This window comes from Triturus cristatus, chromosome 11, assembly GCF_964204655.1.
Source record: "Triturus cristatus chromosome 11, aTriCri1.1, whole genome shotgun sequence".
NCBI lineage: Eukaryota > Metazoa > Chordata > Amphibia > Caudata > Salamandridae > Triturus > Triturus cristatus.
The window spans coordinates 771285173-771305433 of NC_140594.1; the positions used below are offsets into that span (position 1 = coordinate 771285173).

Sequence of the window (20261 nt, forward strand, 5' to 3'; positions counted from 1 at the left end):
GGATCAGTCGCTGTACACTGACATAATGGTAGCCGCCTAAGGCTAAGCAGTTTTTTTCTATTGTAATATAGTGGAAGAAACTCACCGGAGGGGAAATGGGCAGCATGGCCGGCGCCAAACGCCTCCGGGACGCCTCACAGCACAGACAGGCTTGCCTATGGCGCGCTCGCTGCGTTTGTTCGTTTGCATCGGGAATATATTGGCTAATGCATATGATGCAAACTGGATCGCTAACGCAGCTGAGGAAGTGGAAACTGCGTTGCCAGAAGTGAGGAGCCCTATAGTAACCCCAGCACTCCGCACAATCGGAGTATCAGCCGCGGCGGACCAGGACTGGAGGAAAAGAAAGATGCGTATCAAAGCAGCTAAGGATTTGTAGGCAAGCAGAATCAAGAAAAGTGTAAGTGTGCGTAGGTAGGAGAAATTGTTAAAAAGCACAGAGTAATTCAGCCACACATATACAATTTAAAAAGTATTAATATAGCAGGGCATGAAACACTAAATCCTACTGCTGTCAGCTGCTTGCGTCCGTTTACATCGGGAATATATAGACTAATGCCTATGATGCAAACTGAATCGCTAACGCAGCTGAGGAAGCAGAAACTGCGTGGTAAACAGGGGCTCAAATTGGATCATAAATTCACAGCTGTTCTGAACAGGGGCCCCCAAAATATGTTTGGCCCAGGGCCCCCAAAATCCTTACGATGTCCCTGAGTGTCACCTCAAGGAATTTGGGGGGCCTGTGCACAAAATATTTTCGAGGCCCCTTTACGGGACAACTGGAATCTTACTACCCCTTTTCTCCTATTTGAAACTTGATGATGTCAAACAAGATTGAATTATATGTTGAAGTCTGAGATAAAAAAAAATGGAGGTACAAAGCAGCAAACGTTCATTTTACCAGGGGCCCTCTTGGAGGTGGAGGCCACTTTACACAGGCCTTAAAGCATCTCTGCGGGATGGTACAAGAATATTGAGCTTTTAATATTGTGATAGTCTGACAAGAAACTGTTGAATGCAAAGTGCAAGGTAGAAGAAACTCAACATCTCAACACCATAACTTGTGAGTTTTGGTATGGTTACCAGCACACAAACAAACATGTAAAGCAGTCAGATCAGCTCAAAAAGAATTCTACTGTGAATCTTTTATATTGTAATTAGTTATACTTTTGATCCTCTATGTTGTAATTAGTTATAATTTTGGTGGGAAGATGATATTCCTAGTGAGCCCTCTTTGAAGCAGGCATACATCCACTCACAACAAACCCTTCCATGGCCTGTGGGATATTTTGGTGGGTTGGGCATCGCGACAGTCCTGGATGCTCCAGATGCTCAGCTGACACCAATCCTAACCGACACCCACAGAAATAGGCGTACCACGAAAGAAGGCATTGTGAACCCTTCCTTTGCAAGAAACGCTGTGCAAAGTTGTGAGCTGCGTGGCTCACAAGTAGTACACATACGTTCAGAAAATGTTTGCTGGCACTCCCAAATGCAAAGGTGACAAAACATTTTTAAAAATTAACGGTGCGACGGGCTGAAGCGGGAACTGTTATGCTGCTGTGCCGCCCCTGGTACAGCTGCTGCCTACCTGTTTTTATAATGGTGGTGAGGTGTGGCGCAGCGACCAGAGCGGTTGACTCTGGGTATCACGGTTCTATCGCCAGCGGCAGCTCAGCATCATGTGACTCTGGGCAATAGCTCACTTAATCTCCCCAAACGGCCCCCAGCACTTTGAAACCTTAAGGGGTGATATGTTCGTGCTTTACAAATATGGATTATTATTATTATCCATGACGCCATGCTCCAATTCTTTCTATGCTCTTGGAAGTCATAACGTGGGCTATCTTGGGAAGGGAATGAGAAGATGTGACTGAGCAGCCGCCGTGATACTTCCACACTGCCCTCCAGGTCACACCAGAGAGATGCAACTCCTCGCAGTCTTGTGGCTAGTCCATGTTGAGAGTAGAGCTAGCTTCAGGGATGGGTAAAGTTTAACTATGCTGCCTTATGCAAACTTAGGAACCTTCTTGCTTTTTTGAAAAGTATGAAATTCACCAATGACTACCTATGCAAGTAGAAGTAAAATTTTGGCCACATGCAACGCCTAACGAAGGAGCACAGTAAGGCTATTCAGCATGCTGGGTTGCATTATTTATGCAACTCATCAAGTAAATTATTTGCCATCTGCAGCAGGAGAAAATGTGTAAAACTCGATGATCATAGGTTCCAATCCGGGAAGGGCAAAGTTTGCCTTCCATCCTACCAAAGCTAGCACCCGAGTTTGTCCCATGCTGTAAAATGAGTGTAAACAGCACTACACATTGCGCCAGATGCTGCTGCTGCTTTCTGCCATTCGAGTAGACATTCTACTCGAGCGGCAGCTTCATCAAAGTGGGCGGCAGAGTTCTCAACACAAGCAGTCACATCCTGCCGTTACCGACCACATTGAGAAATCATGAGGAGGAGGTCTAGAGCGCGATTTTTTCTCACAAACGCTTGCCAATTTAACGCTGGCGAGATGCTCGGGAGAAAAAACTCTGCTCTGCGTCACCTCGCTGAGTTCTGTGGAACTCTACATGCGGAGTGGGCAAAACTTCGCGAACTCCTCCAGCGGAGTAGAATTCTTCCCCACCCCTGCTAACACTATCAGGCAACCTAGCGAAGCATTAGTACAGGCTGTTCAGGGCAGTAGGAAATCTATAACTGGGGAGTGGGAAAAATGTGTAAAATAAAAGGGGAAGAACCCAGAGACATACTGGTAGGATGTGCAGTGCATCCTCCTATCTCACTGTCTTTAAACTACTTCATGGTAGTTTATGGTTCAGCCAATGAGGTTCCCAGAAGTCCAAACAAGGGAACGGAAGAGAGATGAACCCAGTAGAGTGTTCAGTTCTTTGAAAATATGACAATTCGGTTTTTTGTTTGCATCTAAGGCCGACTGCAAAGATTAGTTGGCGTGATCTGAACCAGTAAATCAGCAAATGATGAAAATATAGAGGGGGTGTCTTGGTCAACAGCAAAATGGTCGCTTGTAATTACCTTCAGCTTCTGAGCTACATCAGATTTCTCAGACATGTTGGTGGCTTAAGAAGCCCGTTGCACATATCAGCGTACTACAGATCACACAATTTCAACTCACAGCTCCGGTGTCTCGGACTTTTATGCTTCTGGGGTTGATAACATGAGCAATATTGAGTTGGCTAGCAGCAGGAACATGGTGCCATTCTAGTCAGAGTATGGCAGAAATCAATCAAATGGATGAACTTGATTGTGGTTTCCAAATAGATAATAAAAAATATTCCTCACAGAAATTAGTGCAGCGGGGCTCAGCAAGTGAGCAGGTGATGGGAAGGGGTTATAAAAAGGTTTCAATGCCGTCCCTCGAAAAAGGACTAAAACCAGAACTCAATGGTTTCTTAGACCTCAATCAGACAACTGATAGAGCTGAAATGCCAGATGTAATGGAATGTTTCCGACAGATCTCAGGGATGAAAGGAACAGTGGATGTAATGAGACCATCTGGACTCACACCAGGACTGATTTTGTCCCTCAAATTGGTCTGAACAGGGTCAGACTGGTTCATGGGGCAGTTGGGCAGTGCCCGAAGAGCTGGTGTTATAGGTGAGGGTGTCGGCCATATTTTGGTCTGTTTTTTATGGTCTCTTGTGGTAATTTTTACTGTTGATTTCCCTGATATTACCACAAATATTGCCTGGCCCAAGCACATACCTTTCAAAATACCTACACAGCTTGTTAAGTTCTAAGCTGCCCCAATTTAAAAACTGTGTTTGAGTTATCTGATTCACTAATGGGATGGAGGAAGCACTTTTATTTAGTGCTCGTGCCTATTTTCTGTTCCAGTCTGACCCAGGGTAGAAAGATAGTTTAAAAACAGTCCATCAGAAATCTTCACACAGTTCAATCTTATCTCATAACCAGCCCTACATATTCACTGAGTCAGAGTAGGTGTGTGTAATCAGTGAATATGATATCCTCTCTCTCTTTGTGTTCTAAACTTTGACTTCCATTAATGATAGTCTTTGATCAAGGGGTGGAGTTTTTCAAGATTTTTAGTAATAGGGACTGAAACCTTAAAGTGCTGGTTGGAGTGTGACTTTCACTGTCCTCCAATAGGATTTGGACTATTATATGAAGGCTGAAAAAAGCATAAAATAGTTGCTTGGATGGGATCAAAGCCACTTTGTCTCAGGAAAACTAAAGTTATTTTGCATCAGTTAACGTTTTTCGGAGGATTAGGCTTAAATCAAGTCTTCAATGCAAAGTAGTGTTTCTTAGGGGTTATGAGTTACAGCACAGTCCTCCAGTTAGTTCTATATACCAAATTATTGAATGGGACAGTCTATCGCCTGCCAGTTCCTCTCCAATTACTTTTCTTCTTTCTGAAACATTTTCCCACAGAAGCCAGTGTCAGTAGTATTTATTTAATGGCATAGGTGATTTTTAATGAACATCAAACGTATTTGGCAACAGCTGCGATCCATGCAGTTAACAGCGGTGGGGCCGGATAAAGGAGGATTTTAAGGGCTGATGCCGAGGGAAAACATAATAAATAATAAATTTTCCCTCTGCATTGTCCTTCGAAAAAAAACCTTACCGGGCCCTACAGCTCCACCACTGTTACCTGCACGGACCGCGGCTGTTGGCAACATAGGCCCAATTCACAAAGGGCCTCCGGACTTGGGTGGTTGTGGCCCGCACTCGAGGTGGGACCTTCGCCATGAGTAACCGCAGTGCGGAGGTCTTGTCACGACTGCGGGCCAACACCACAAGAGCGGAGGCCCCTTGTGGCCCAAAGAGTTTGAAGTTGGATGAAAAAGACGAGCGGATTTGGTCAATGATAGATTAACAAATGTCTATTCTAAAGACGTAGACAACATTCAGCATTCAGCATGCAAACACAGCTTTCAAGACCACAAAATATGGAGTTGGGCAGAATCTAAAAGTGATGCTACATGGCTGATACACATGCATTCAAATAAATGTAAGTGGTGGGAACATCTCTGAATAAACCTATGGGCAAGCTGTGCTGTGCCCCGTTTTATGCCTCACTGATGCTGCTTGAATGGAGCCTGCACTGTAGTGTTGCAAATGTTGACCAAGCAACACATGTAACTTCCAATGGGTTAGTGCAGATACCATTGGTGGGTTACATGTTACGGTAGGAGTAGAATTATCACCATGCACGTGAAGGGAGGGCCTCAGTCTTCATACAAAAAGGTGATGTTACCAAGTGTGTGATAAGTAAAGCAAAAAAAGATAACTTACTTTGAGGTTTTAGTTCATGAAGAGGTTTTTTCTCTAGAAAAAAAGAGCAAGAAAGAGAGAGAGCAAGAAAGAGTTTGAACAAGAGAGAAAGACAGAAAGAAATGTACTTCATATAGGAACAGTAGTTGGAGTCTTGTCAGTTTTATCCCAATTAAGTACCACAAACCTAATATGAGGTTGGTCTATTGTTTTTGCCTGTGCCCTAGATTCACAATCCACAGCGCTTCAAGGCACTTCTCATCCAACACTAAAATTAGAACCCTCTTCTGGTTCAGTTATTGTTTTTATGTCCTGGTTTTTAAAAATGGAAGACACAGTTTGGTTAGAGGAACGTTCTTTAAGAAAGCAGGTGTTAATCAAAATCATCCATGCAATTCCGCTCTAAAAAGCTTGATTACAGACATGTCTTTAGTGAAACAAAGACATTGAGCTTGTCTCAGCCTGAATGGCAGTGTTGTACTTATCTGTGTAGAGACCGTTTCTATGCGGTATGCGAAGTAGATCTACAGTAGTAGAAATGCAAAATGGAAAAACTGATTTTACGGAAGTAATTTATTTATTCAACCTACATTCCTCATGATGAAACCTTCCTACCCCTGCATCTTAGAAATGGTAAAGTCCTTCTCTATTCGATCCTAGCATGGTACAGTCCTATATCAGATGTTTAGACACGGTATGTTTCACAAAGTGTGCTCAGATATATTGTGTTTGGCCAACTGGAATATACCCCCTTCTTCCAACACAGTTCACTAATTGCAAATGGATGTGAGCACAGGATTATGTCTCTCTAATTCATGTCATGTCATGTCAAGGTACTTATAGAGCGCACTGTCACCAGACGGCCACCTTGCGGTGTCGCCTTTGCGGTTTCCTGGCGCTGATACTCATACCGCTGTGGAACCCCTCCTGGCTTTCCCTGTGAAGTGTCCACTCCTGGGCACCCCCAGGGTGAAGCCAGGCATCCTTAGCACGGTTGGGGCCGGTGTGGAGGCTAAGCAAGCTATTGCCCAGAGTTGCAGCGTGGGGCCCGTGATTAGAATAGACACCGAGGCAAGAATAGACAGGTCCGAGGAAATTGAGCCCGAGCCCCGCCGAGGCGGGAATCGAAGCCTGGTCCCTGGCCAAAACTTTGCTTCAGGGTCTGCCGCTCTAACCCTTGAGCCGCACTCCTAATTGAGGTGCCAATATGGCGTGGTCTGCCTCAGGAGGATTAAAAACGACTTGTTCTGTCAAGTGGAGTGCAGACATGGTGCCCATTGCTGTGTTTCTCACATGCACTGTTCTTCGAGATGAGATTTAGCTAAAGCCTGTACTTTTAAATTGAATCCCGGCATAGTGCACGTCTAACTGGGGTCCCTGTATGGTTGTTTCTCCAAGGGGAGTTCAAACATGGGATATTCCACCAAGCGGAGTGACCAGAGGGCAACTTTTTCTTGATAGTTTCTAGATTTGTCCTATTCCTCTAATGGGACACAGATTTGGCATTATCCATTGAGGAGGGAACACCGGTGACATATTCCTGAAAATGAGGAACCAATAGAATAAGGCTATCTATCTCTATCACTCTATCTCATACTAAACTCCCTTCTTAATAGGGAATAGATATGGTCTAGCTCTCTTACCGGGGTATAAGCAAGAACTACATCTATAAATAATATCAATCAATGGTATTGTCCTTAGCTTGACATGAAGCATAGTATAGTCCTTCAAATGAGAATGAATATGTCATTTTCCTTCATCTGGAGCTCTTGTAAAAGTAACAGAATATGGAGACTTTGAAAAGTGGGTCACAGGGATCAGAGTTGGATTGGGAAGGATGGAAAGTTGGGCATAGGCGGATGGGCCGGCACCTAAGTGTCACTTGTGGGCTGGTGTGTTTTTTAAGCCCTGTGTCACCCGGCCCACAGAGCCTTGCTATCTTCGCCAGACCCCAGGCTGCTGTATTGTAAGGCAGACTGACTGTCAGGGCAGGCACTTGTGCCACGAGGCCTGCCGTCACAGACCTCAGCTTAGCCCCAGTGGGGCTGCACAGACTCCCAAAAGCAGTGTTCCTTCTTCCCTGCCGAGCTGTTGACCAGACGTGGGGATGGGAACAGTAAAGCAGCCTCGCCAGGGGGTTCAGTGTCAGGTGATATAGCAGTTGGGCCATCTTCACTACAGCCCCTACTACCCCTCACCCGCAACTCTGAGACCTGCCTACAAGCTTTGTTCTGTGCTTCCTTCCACCTATGCCAGGCCATAGCCCTGAGGCGGTAGGGGGCTAGGGAGGGGGGAGTGGGAAGCGACCTCCCTGGGGGCCAGTTGTTGTTCTGGCTGTAGGGTCATTCTCACCTCACCCCCATCCTTGGATTTGTCCCAGCCCAAAAGCACCGTTTTTCCCCTGGCCCCTCCCCCACTGGGCCATTACATCAGAGTCAGGCCTTGGTAAACGGGGAGGGAGGGAGTATCTGTGGATTTGCTGGGGGCCAGCTGTTGTAACTTCAGCCCCAGTGTCCCTCTGGGCAGAGAATAAGGTGGGTGGGGGGTGCGTGGGGCATTGGTGGGTTTTTATAGTCCTAGTTGTGAGGCTACCTTGACCAGAGCTGCCAACTTTGGAACTCTGGAAGTATATTGGAATCCCAGCATTAGCTCAACATCCTGTGATTCTGCACAAATCACTTAATCTCCCAAGGCTGAAAAATAAAAACAAATTTGATCTCCTCTAAGACAAATGGTGCTCATGTAAATAGGACCAATGCCCTTAGGACCAGTTCACACTATATAAAGCTACAAAAATATTTAAAGAAATTATCAGCCATTGCTCATGTTTTACAATTCTGCAAACGCCAGAGCATGATAATTGAATACATATCTTCATATATAATAAAAAATCCTTATTTGTTTTTAACAAGGCTTTTGTGCCTTTGTTAATTTGACGATCAGTCATGGATCATTAAGGCAGCTTAAGAATTCAATACAAAGTACATTTGCCTTACGTTTACTGTTTACAGTACATACTAATTTTGGGGGAAAACATTTATTCAGGTTATTTTTTGGATTTTCGAACCGGCCAGGATATTAAACTACCCATCAGATCAGGTGTTGTGGCCTTTGCCCCATTATATTTCTCCTTGCCCGCCTGGCCAAAAGTTAGTGCTTCTAGTTTTTACCCACGTTAATGGCTCTATAAGATATAAAATGTTAAAATTACCAAACACTTCTGTAACAGCAAAGACAGCTGTGGCCCAGCGACCAGGGCAGCTGGCTCCGAACTGCAGGGCTCACGGTTCGACCCCCGGCACCGGAGGCAAATCAGCTCAGCATCATGCGACTCTGGTGGGCAATAGCTCTCCCCGATGGCCCCCAGTGCCTTGAGACCCTTATGGGTGATTAGTTTGCACTTTACAAATACCGGGCTTATTTACTTATAAACATGTGTCCAATGAGACCCATCAATTGGTGGATCATGAAAGGACATGATCCGGGAATGTGGGGCACTTTTTTTTAGAAGTGATCGAGCCAAATTGTGATCCCAATCCGATCTTGACGGGGATGATACGCTTCTCTAAAGGGATTCCTGGCACAATACTATTTACCAATTAGGGTGAAGACATATTTCTTTCCCCCGGCTGAAAATCAGATATATTCCTCTGTCACGGACTCATACATGCTACATTTCCTTACCTGTATCCCTGATATAATAGTCCCTCTAATGGTGACACAGATTTAATTATTTACAAAAACTTCCTACCAACATTTAAAGTAGGGTGCCTGTAGAAACCAAAGCTCGTCCATTCCCAACAGCCTACTCCTCGCTCTAGCAGGTAACTTTTTTGCTTGAAATTAAGTTTCTTTTGATATCTGTATTATCCTTTTTATATTTAAAAATCTGAGAAGGTAACATTTCATAGTAATTTATTGTGAGCCATAATTTGATTTGTTTATACTCCCTTTTTTATGTATTGTTTATAAACTGACATGTACTTCTCAATAAACATATACCAAAAAAAAAAGAAATTAAGTTTCTTTTCTTCTGTAAAGTTACATTTATGACACGAAAAAGGCATCCATGTAAAGAAATGTGATAGTTCAAAAAATCCCCCAAACTCGTGCAAATTAACTGCAGCTTTACTGATCAAATTCACTTGGAAGCTTTGCTGATTTAATTGCTAATCTTTGAAGCAGTGCAGCAAATCGTTAGTGGGATGGAAAGAAATTAGGAGCTAACAGCATTTTGGTTTTACAATATGTTCTTCCGGGTAGGCTGGACCATGTCAAGAAATGCTTCAAATGCAAGCTGAGCCAACGATTTCTTCCTCGGCCAACGCAGTGCGTCTGGAACACAGCCAAACAGCAATTACAAATGTTTGGAAATAGGCAAAGAGCTTGTCAAGAAATTCATCTATTCCTAATTCATCAACTTCTTCTGATCAAAGATTTTACGTTTCATTCATTGATCCGCTAGTTGAAAATACACAGGAAGCAATAAATCGTGGGCCCGATGCGTTATTACAATAAATGCTCTTTGCACAAAGTTAAGATTTTATAATAATTCCTATTTGTAAAGCGCAAACATATCACCACTTCAGGTTTCAAGACGCCGAGGGTCGTCGGGGAGACTAAATGAGCTATTGGCCAGAGTCATGAGGTGATGAGCAGAGCTGACACTGGCGATCGAACCACGAGCCCTGCACTCCGGAGTCAGCTGCTCAGGCCACCGCGCCACACCTCTCCAAGATGATTAATCCGAATGTGCAGGTAAAGTAGTTCCCTTTCCATCCTCTTCTCAACAGTGAGTAACACAACACACGTGAATTGGATGCAGGGTCATGGAGGTCTTGTGTCAGTAGTCTCACTGTGTTTTTAGCAACAAGATATTGCCAAATCAGCTTTTCTTGAAGGCCAAAACACCAGGAAGTGAGGGGTCAGTCTGTCTACATATACCCTAGTAGAACTGTTTCATTTTTTATGGGTCATTTTTGTACTTAAAAGAGGATTTCTTCTCCCTTTTATCCTGGTGTACAGGAACCCACAGGCTGCGGTATGTATTGCGTGGTCAGGTAAAACCTGCATCAGTATTATTTAGATCAGTGTCTTCTATGGCGTGTGGGTAGAGAGTGGTAGTCAAGGAAAGGCAGGGTGCGAGAGAGAGAGAGAAAGAGATAGACAGACAGACAGACAGGCATGCTGCTTCAATATATCTTACTGGCGGTCACCAGTAGGTAGTTATAGTTAGGACCTATCATCCTTAGGAAATTCGTAACATTCTTTTTCCAATAACTTTGGCGCTGGATGATGATTATCAAAACTGGTGGGGCGCTCTGGTCAGCTCCTATCCTGAAAGTTTGGGGGTGATTCTTCAAGCGGGGGCCGAGAAAACAGGGGGGTCCCAAAACTCGTTTTCTCCATGTTATTTACCATAAGAAATTTTGGAACAGGCTACAGCCCTAACTGCTGAACGGAATTACACCACATTTTGCAAAAAGGTAGCCATTGGTTCAGAAAGAGACCTTTTTTTTTAAAATGGTGTAAATCCGTCCAGTAGTTCCTAAGAAATTAAAAAAATAGAGGTAAAGAAATCAATTTCCCATAGGAAACTTTAGACACAGTTATAGCAAAAACTGCTGAACGGAATTAAACCAAATTTGGCAAAAAGGTACTGCTTGGCTCAGAAAGAGAAATTTAAAAAAATGGTGTAAATCCGTTCAGTACTTTTTGAGAAATTAAGAAATAAAGATAGTGATATCTATGGCCGCAGTGGATACGCGCACCCTCCCGATCACAAGCTTCATGTTAATTGGCTGTCAACACTCCAAACCAGGAAGTGTTGGCAGCCATCTTGTGCCTCGGTAGAACCGAGGCAAAAGAAAACAGAAAAATAAATGTGCAAAACAGGAAAAGGGGGCAGGGTAGAAACACCCTGCCCCCCTAGGCCTGCTCAGGGGGTCCCAGAAGGACCCCCAGGGCCAAAAAAGCATTTATTTATTTATTTTTAAAAGAAAAAAAAACCGCAGGATGCGCGGAGGATCCGCGGATCCGGCCGGAACAAAACAAACCGAAGCGCGGCCTCCCGCGCTTCGTGTTAATAAAGCCTCTGAGTGGGCCAGGTCCCGGGGGCAGTTGAAAAAAAAGTGTGGGGGGGCCTCCACACTTGCCCCGCGGACCACCACCCCCGGGGCAAATTTTTAAATGTGTGGGGGGGCCTCTAAGGCCCCCCGCAGCCTGCAACCCCCGGGGCTTTTTAAAAAAAATTAAATTTACGTGTGTGGGGGGGGGGCTCGAGCCCCCCACACGCCCCGGGGGCCGCCACCTCCCCGGGGCACTAATTATTCAAAATAGGGGGTCCGTTACGGACCCCCAAGCCCCGGGGACCACCATCCCCCGGGGCTTTGCATTAAGTAGGAGGGGGCAGCGCGGCCCCCCTCCTGGAGCCAATGATGGCCCTGGGGACCGCCACCCCCCAGGGCCGGTTCCTGCAGTGTCCCGGGGTGCCCACCCCGGGACACTGCTGTTTGCAATGACAGGGCGGGAGCCTCGCGGCTCCCGCCCTGTCATTGCCATCTCTACTTTGCTTCATTGGAGTGAGAGCAGGGAAACCTGCTCTCGCGTCAATGAAGCAAAGCAGAATTGCTTTTCCAGAAAGGGGAGCTGAATGTCAGCAGCTCCCCTTGTGGAAAAGCAATGCCGGCTCCCGCAGGATGCTGGGAGCCGGCGGGACTCGGGGGGATTGGGGACCCCCCCTATGGTCCCCAACGGATAGGGCCGGCCCTGGGGGATGGGGTCCCCGGGGCCGGAAGTGGCCCGGGAGGGGGGCCACGCAGCCCCCCTCCCCTATAAACCTTTTTTTTTAAAAGGCAGGCCGGCCCCGGGGGATGGGGTCCCCGGGGCCATAATAGGCCTGAGGAGGGAGGCCACGCGGCTAGCTAACGTAGCTCTGTCGCGCTTTCTGGAGGTAAGTGTTGGGCTAGTTGGCCCCCAGGGACGCTCAGGACTCAAGGGGACTTAATTCCCCAATTTACAACGCACCAGGGCTCGTTTTAAGTTGGAGAATTAAGTCACCTTGAATCCTGAGGGTGCCTGGGGGCCAACTAACCCACCAGGTACGACGAATAAGTGTGACAGAGTTGCATTGCAGAGAGGTGTAAAATGGGGCTTGGCCTTGGACCACCTCTCTGCAACGCAGCTCTGTGGTGCTTACTAGAGGTATGTGGTGCGATAGTTGGACCCAGGGACTCTCAGGATTCAAGGGGACTTAATCCCCCAACTTAAAACGTGCCACAGGGCGCCTTTGTAGTGGAAAAGGGAGGGGGCGGGGCCAGAGGTGACATGTGCAAACAAGCCCTGTGGCACGTTTTAAGTTGGGGAATTATGTCCCCTTCAATCCTGAGGGCCCCTGGGGGCCAACTAGGCCACCAGGTACCTCCAGTAAGTGCCACAGGGCTTCGTTGCAGAGAGGTGGACCAGGCCATGCCCCTTTTTACACCTCTGTGCAACGCAGCTCTGTGGCGCTTACTGGAGGTACCTGGTGGGCTAGTTGGCCCCCAGGGGCCCTCAGGATTGAAGAGGAATTAATTCCCCAACTTAAAACGCGCCACAGGGCGTGTTTGCACACGTCACCTCAAGCCCCGCTCCCTTCCTTCACCATTGTACAAATATTCCTCTAAAATCAGCCGAACTACGAATTCCGATTTACTCACCTGTTATCAGGAGAGAACCCAGGGCTGCATCTTTTAGACCAGCAGTGACCCTGAAAAGTAATTCAAAGCGTACTTACCAGTAACTGGTATTTCCTTCCATAGGAATCCATTGTGTGGTTTTCAGCAGAAAATGTTCTAAGTGTCCACTTTTGAAACGTACAAATATTTCTCTAAAATGTGCCAGATTCCGATTTACTCACCTGTTATCAGGAGAGAACACAGGGCTGCATCTTTTAGCCCAGCACTGACTCTGAAAAGTAATTCTAAGTGTACTTACCAGTAACTTGTATTTCCTTCCATAGGAATCCATTGTGTGGTTTTCCCCAGAAAGGTTTCTAAGTGTCCATTTTTCACAAACTAAAAATATTCCTAAAAAATTGTCTGTATGACTTAAACATATTCTTTCAACTGTGTACAGGAGGTTGGCCAGTGCTGGATCCAGGATCCAGCACTGAGTAAGAAAAAGTAACGATAACACTACTTACCTGCTAAGTGAATTTTATTCCTTAAAAATAACTACTGTAACCAAAACGCTTTTACTCAACTGTTTACAGGAGATGTCCAAGGACTGAATCTAGGATCCAGTCCTGTGGTTAGAAAAGTAATCCATAAAGTAACTAATTGCATTAGACTAGAAATTCACATTGAGCTCAATGTTGCATTGTGTTTGAAAATTGTGTTGCCCATTACAACAACTGTAACTACTATATTTAAAAGTCTATTGCCTATTTGCAAAGTGTTTAAACTGAAGTAATTCATTCTGAGAAAGTATATTTTGTATTGTAATGTATAATGTAATTATAATGTAATTAAAAAAAATATAGCTAAAAATAAATAGTTAAAAAAACGTAGTAAATCAGTATAAAAAAATTCAGTATAACAATTAATACATTGAAAATTTTCATTTACAAAACCTTTGAAATTCACTGAAAAAAAACATAGGTTTCAGGCCTGATATAGTTAGGAATTAGCATTTAAAAAACCTTTGAAATTCACTGAAAAAACCATAGGTTTCAGGCCTGATATAGTTAGGAATAAGCATTTAAAAAACCTTAGAAATTCACTGAAAAAACAATAGGTTTTAGGGGTGTTATAGTTAGCTGGACATTTCACTGCTGATGATGTCACATATTACATCATTCATGACAAGGTCAGTGACATCACTGATGACATCACTGATGACATCACCGATGGGATCATCCACGTGACAATCAGAAACACCTCATCATACACTAGTATAACCTTTCATCACTCACTGTAAAATACAGAGTGCCAGATTTAAAACCATTGACACACCAATACAAGTTTCTAAACACCCACTCAGTGATTCCTAGATCTATACACACATCTAATCACTTACCTATAGATTCACTCATACATGCTGTCAATGATCAATAGAACACTATCAAATATACTTATACACCTATATCGACATTACACACCAGCACACATCCTAATCCCTTATGAAGTCATCCTACTCACTTATGCAAACAATGTTTCATTCTTACTTTTACTTAGCTATACACTTATAAAAACACCACTTCATCTATTCATATAGATAATAACTCATACTTAGTGTGTTATAAAAACACTATTACAAGTATACAGTTATCCATACAGTCACTCATACAATCACTGAGTCATATGTATACTTATTTATATACAACAACTGACACATACACTGGCTTTTATTTTCCTAGTTTGTTGGACATGTACCATTGAGACATATATTGGCTCATCACCACACCCATAAAGATATTCACTCACCCAAACAACTGTTATAACATGTAGTTTTAACTTCATATACCTACTGAATCAAATATTCACACATCTTTGGGCAGTCATACCCCCCCACCGAACCCCACACACATTCACTCTCCCATACAAATACTCAGTTAAATAATCAATAAATAATATAGACTTTCACGTAGCTAGTAACCAACTGGTGCAGCAGTTTACACAACAACTGACAAAGTGATACAGATATTCACACAGTTTAGTCACTATCCAATATATTTAGTGAGACACTATAAATTAGTCAAGTAAACAGTCAATCACACTGCTACTACATCCTCCATCCAGATATTTATATTTATGTATCCACTCATTCTTCAATGCAAATTGCTATATATATATAATACATATTTAAATAACGAACCAAACCACATTCACTGGATGATGTCATCAGTGATGTCATCAGTGATGTCATTTGAGATGTCATCAGTGATGTCACTGACCATGCCATGTATGATGTAATATGTGACATCATCAGCAGTGGATTGCGGGCGTGCGAGATGTAGTTAGTACAACTAACTATATCGGAGGAATTTCAATGGTTTTGTTCGAGTGAAATGTCCAGCTAACTATAACACCCCTAAAACCTATTGTTTTTTCAGTGAATTTCTAAGGTTTTTTAAATGCTAATTCCTAACTATATCAGGCCTGAAACTTATGGTTTTTTCAGTGAATTTCAAAGGTTTTTTAAATGCTAATTCCTAACTATATCAGGCCTGAAACCTATGTTTTTTTCAGTGAATATATATATATAACTGCACTTACCTTGCATGACAAAAGCATATACATGGTAAAGGCGTGTACATGGTAAAGGCATGGGTGGTAAAGGCATCATGCGGGGTAAATGATGCATGGTAAAGGCTGCTTCCCTCTGTTATGTTGATGACCCGCAACCCCCTCGATTCCGCCTGCCACCTACAACCTCCTGTCCACCACACAAACATTAAACAAAGCCAAACAGCACTCGCATCCCTGAGAGATATTTGGCTTTGTCAATGCTTTTTTAGACATATTGCACAGTCGGCGGGGGCTGCTATGCAACATTGTTTAGAGACTAAAAAGCCCTATGACGGGGTCAACGCTGGTTGTGTCATAGCACTTTTTTTCCTTACTTTAAGCTCCCACTGCTGGACAACATGTCTACTAAAACATTGGTAAAACCAGAAGACCTCACATAGGCGAAACGTCTTGACTTTGACAATGCTTGTTACTTTAGCAATGCATGTGCTGGCTGGTTCAAACGCAAGTGGCCTCCCATTAACAAATGACATAGCTAAAACAGTGGCCCACATTTACAAAATAGGGAAGTTTTGAAAGACATGCTGTATAAATCTTTTACAAGGTATGCAAGACTGCATGCATTTGTGTATACTGCAGGCAGTGCTCCTGATAATATCAGGAGAGTCAGCAGTAAAAATCATCCCACCAGCCAATTTTACAGGACAAACAGTAAAATAAAATGGCCTGTAAGACCAGCCTGATTGCCCTCTAGACTATTGAACCTATGTGGGTCCCTGCAGCCTGTTGACACGTTAATGCACGAAACACCTTGTCAACGGGTAAAGAAAATGGACTTGTCAAGGTGTTAAGTGCATTTACTGGCGTAACACAGGCCTCCACAGTCCCTGGCGTGCGGGGGGCCCCCAAGCTCCAGGGGGCCCGCTCAGAACATTACTCTGGCGGGAGAGCTCATGATTGAGTCCAGAGGCGTTCCCTCCATGTGCGTTGCAGGTGGGCCCCCTCAAGTTTCGTTACGCCAGTGAGTGCATTACCATATAAATATAGGAGTTGTCTGGTCATCCTGTCACCCTGAGGGGTCCTATCAAAATACTTATGGGTTCCCAGCAGGATCCCCTCTCAACTGCATTCTCTTCTAGAGAAATCTTTCTTCCACGCCGCTGCATTCTTTCTAAATGAGCCGCTGGAGAAGTCTTTCTTGCGGTGCTTAGAAATGTCATGCGCGTTTTGGCAGAGACAGTGGGCGCTGTGAAAGTGTAGGGTGTGCACGTGTGCACGCGTACACCTACAGGGAACATAGCCAAGGACATTTTCTCCTAAATCTGTGGTGAAACGTGATTTAAATGGCCAGGTGTTGCTTGTGTGGTCAGATACTTATATGTCACCAGTACAAAAGAGAGACACTAGCAGGCACATGCATCAAACCTTTTTGCGATCGCAAACGGTGCGAATCGCAAAAATAGGCCGTTTGCGATCGCAAAAGTCAGTGTTGAAATGCATCAACTGTATATTTGCGAAAAACCATTTTTTCGCAAATATAAGGAATCGCAAAACATTCTGCGAATCAAATAGCGAATCGGTATTAGCGTCTCCCAATTAGCGAATCGCAAACAACGATTCGCTAAATGTATGCATGACAAATCGCAAATAGCGATTTCCATGAAAATCGCAATTTAGCGATCGCTAAATAAGAAGGATCACAACCAGGTGGTAATCATGAGTGCAAATCACAGACAGGTGAAAACCAACTGAAACCCATTTAAACACACCCAGAATGAGCCAGCACTGTTCACAATGGCAGGGATTTACCTGATGGCGAGGAGGATGAGGCTGCAGGCTGCCGCACAGAGACGGAGGCGAATGAATGAGCGCATCTTCAGAGTCCGCATAACTTTGCTAGGCCAGCAAGAGGATGAGATATACGACAAGTATAGGCTCAATGCAGCAATGATCCATGACCTAATCAATGAATTGGACCCCATAATGCAACGACAGACACGTAGGACCAATGCCATCCCAACGCATGTGCAGGTCCTATGTTGCCTACACCTCCTGGCGTCAGGCAGTTTTCAGGGGGTCATTGCTGTTGCGGGAGGTGTGTCACAAAGCGCACTTTCACGAATATTGAAAGCATTCCTTGATGCCATGATGGCCGTGATCGGGTCTCATATCAAGTTCCCTACCACCGCGCTTGACCTTGCAAAAACCAAACAGGAGTTCTACCAGATAGCTCGTTTCCCACATGTTTTGGGTTGTATTGATTGCACCCACGTTGCAATATGTCCCCCTGCAACACAGGAATATTTATATAGAAATAGGAAATGTTCCCATTCCCTCAATATTCAGGTTGTTTGCAATGCCAAAAACATTATCACTGACATTGTTGCGCAATTTCCAGGGAGTGCACATGACTCTTATATCTTCAGGCAAAGTGGCATACACACCCGTCTTGTCAGGGGAGAATTTGGAGAGGGACATCTGCTTGGTAAATATGTGTTATAGTTTATCACTGTCATTGTACGTATGTCAATGTGAAGCTGCCACTGACTCTTTGCTCCATTACATGTAGGTGACAGCGCATACGCCTTGCGTAATTACCTAATGACGCCTTACCTCAATCCAACAACTGCCAATCAACAGAGGTACAATGCAGCACATATTTCGACAAGGAACATCATAGAGCGCACATTTGGGCTGTTGAAGAGCCGATTCAGATGTCTACATAAGACCGGTGGAGCACTGAAGTACAACCCTGAACAATGCTGCAAGATAGTAGCGGCATGTGCCATGCTGCACAATATAGCGACAAGGGGAGGAATGGACATCGAGGTGTCTGACAGCGATTTGGAGGATGGGAACCAGCAAGTGCCACAACACCATGCAGCACAAGGGGCAAGCGCAGCAGAAGGGCGTAGGAGAAGATTTGACATCACACAAAATTATTTCTGAGGTGAGTAATGATGACACAGAAACTGAATATTGCTATCAAAGTATTCTTTAATTAAATAAAATTGCCATGAGTGTTCAAGCACACTTGTAATCTGAGCAGTGCAATGGACATAAGTGGTTTGCAAATATCAATTCACTTGTCACTCTGTGAAAAGTCAAATCCAAATAAATGGTTACGTCACCATAGTGGAATGCACTTGTACATGCCAGTCTAGCGCTTTTTCCCACGAACACCCAGACGCCTGTCAGACCCAGCATTGTCATCCGTTATGTTGGAAGCGGCGGGGGTACTGCTGCGTGTGTTGCGTCTTCCTGCAGTGCGGACTGGAACTGCCACACTACTTAGGCTTGAGCCACCCTCACTACCCTCTTCGGGCGTGGAATTGTTGACCGCAATTGTGGAAGCATTTAGCAAATCAACTGCATTGGTGACCTGGTCCAGTGCTTTAGCCACATCGCCGCTCCAATGGCACATTTCAGTTTGCATGGTCACAGACCTACGTGCCAGCAGTGCAGTTGTCGTGGCCAATCTATTGTTTGATTTAGCAAACATTTTCAATTGCAGCATTAGTTGACGATGCTGTCTCTTCTGGGATACATTTCCCTCATGCATCACCTTGCTCAGTTGCTGCACACTTTCTGACAGTACTGCTATGTTGCTAGCCATCTTGCCAACTTGCAATTGTACTAATCGTGTGTTTTTTGTCTGCAGGCGCTGCATACGGAGCATCTGTCCCTCAAGACCACCCCAGACATCACTTGGTTGCTCCTCCTGCTGTGTCCTGAGTGCTCTTCCTCTCCTACGCCGGGCTCTGTGATTAGTTCTGGGGACCTGTGGTTGTGGTTGTGTGATGGAAGTTGTCTGGCCATGGCTGCCACCTGGTGTTGCATCAGCCTCATCATCACACTCCATGGTGACTAGGGATGGAACAGTAGCCCTGCGTGACTTTGTTGGACGTGAGGGATTTATTTGCACCACGGGTGTGTCCATCTGTTCACCTGCGCTGGTGTCCTGCATGTCTGGGGACTCGCTATCCACATCTTCTACACGTTGCGCATCTGTGAGGTGAAACAGTGCAACACTGTATTATTAAATGTCTGTGATATTAATTGCACAGTAATAAATTTCTGCCTTTGTAAATGATTTTATACTCTATTAAGCTTTTTTGGGTTGTTACTCTGAGATTTGACATTGTAACTGCTTGACCTGACTACATCTCCCATAATGCCCCTCACCTACTGAATGCATTGTGTACTGGATGTTCAGGGTCTGCACTTGGGCTGTACTGTGGTCGAGTTCTACCTTTACATTTTGTAAAACTAAGGAAACATACATTCATCTTACCTTCAGATGTGTTTGCTGCTCCGGACGTGTCCAGCTGGGTCACACCAACAACAGCTTCTGGCTGGATGGTGGATTCAATCAAGTCCTCCATGGGAGTGTTCCCAGTGTCTGTTGGTGTTCCCCCTCCTGTCTTCTTTGCCTCCTTCAGGCGGTCAGCTATGCGCACCTTAGCCCGACTGCGCAAGTCGTACCATCGTTTTTTGAGTTCTTCAATGGTGCGGTGTGTCACCCCAATGGCATTGACCCTGTTTTGGATCCGGAGCCAGATTTTCCTTTTCTCCTGCTCTGCTACTTTCAATGATGCCTTTCCAAACAGCTTGTCATGGCTGTGGACTACTCCCTCAATGAGGGTGTCAATTTCTTTTTTTGCAAATTTAATTTTGCGTTTCCTGCCTGTTTGGCTCTCCTCTGCTGTTTGTGAGGCTTCCATTTGATATCACAAGTTGTTCTTCTGTCTCTGTCACACTCCT

General features: G+C 44.7%; 1 protein-coding gene across 1 annotated transcript in view; it reads right to left on the reverse strand.

The window, feature by feature from the left end:
- The window catches only part of UNC5D (unc-5 netrin receptor D), a 1316579-nt gene that overhangs the window by 352329 nt on the left and 943989 nt on the right, over positions 1–20261 (reverse strand). The window contains exon 8 of the mRNA XM_085634460.1: positions 5290–5322. Coding sequence (XP_085490586.1) covers positions 5290–5322 — 33 coding nt within the window. The remainder of the gene's footprint in view (positions 1–5289; positions 5323–20261) is intronic.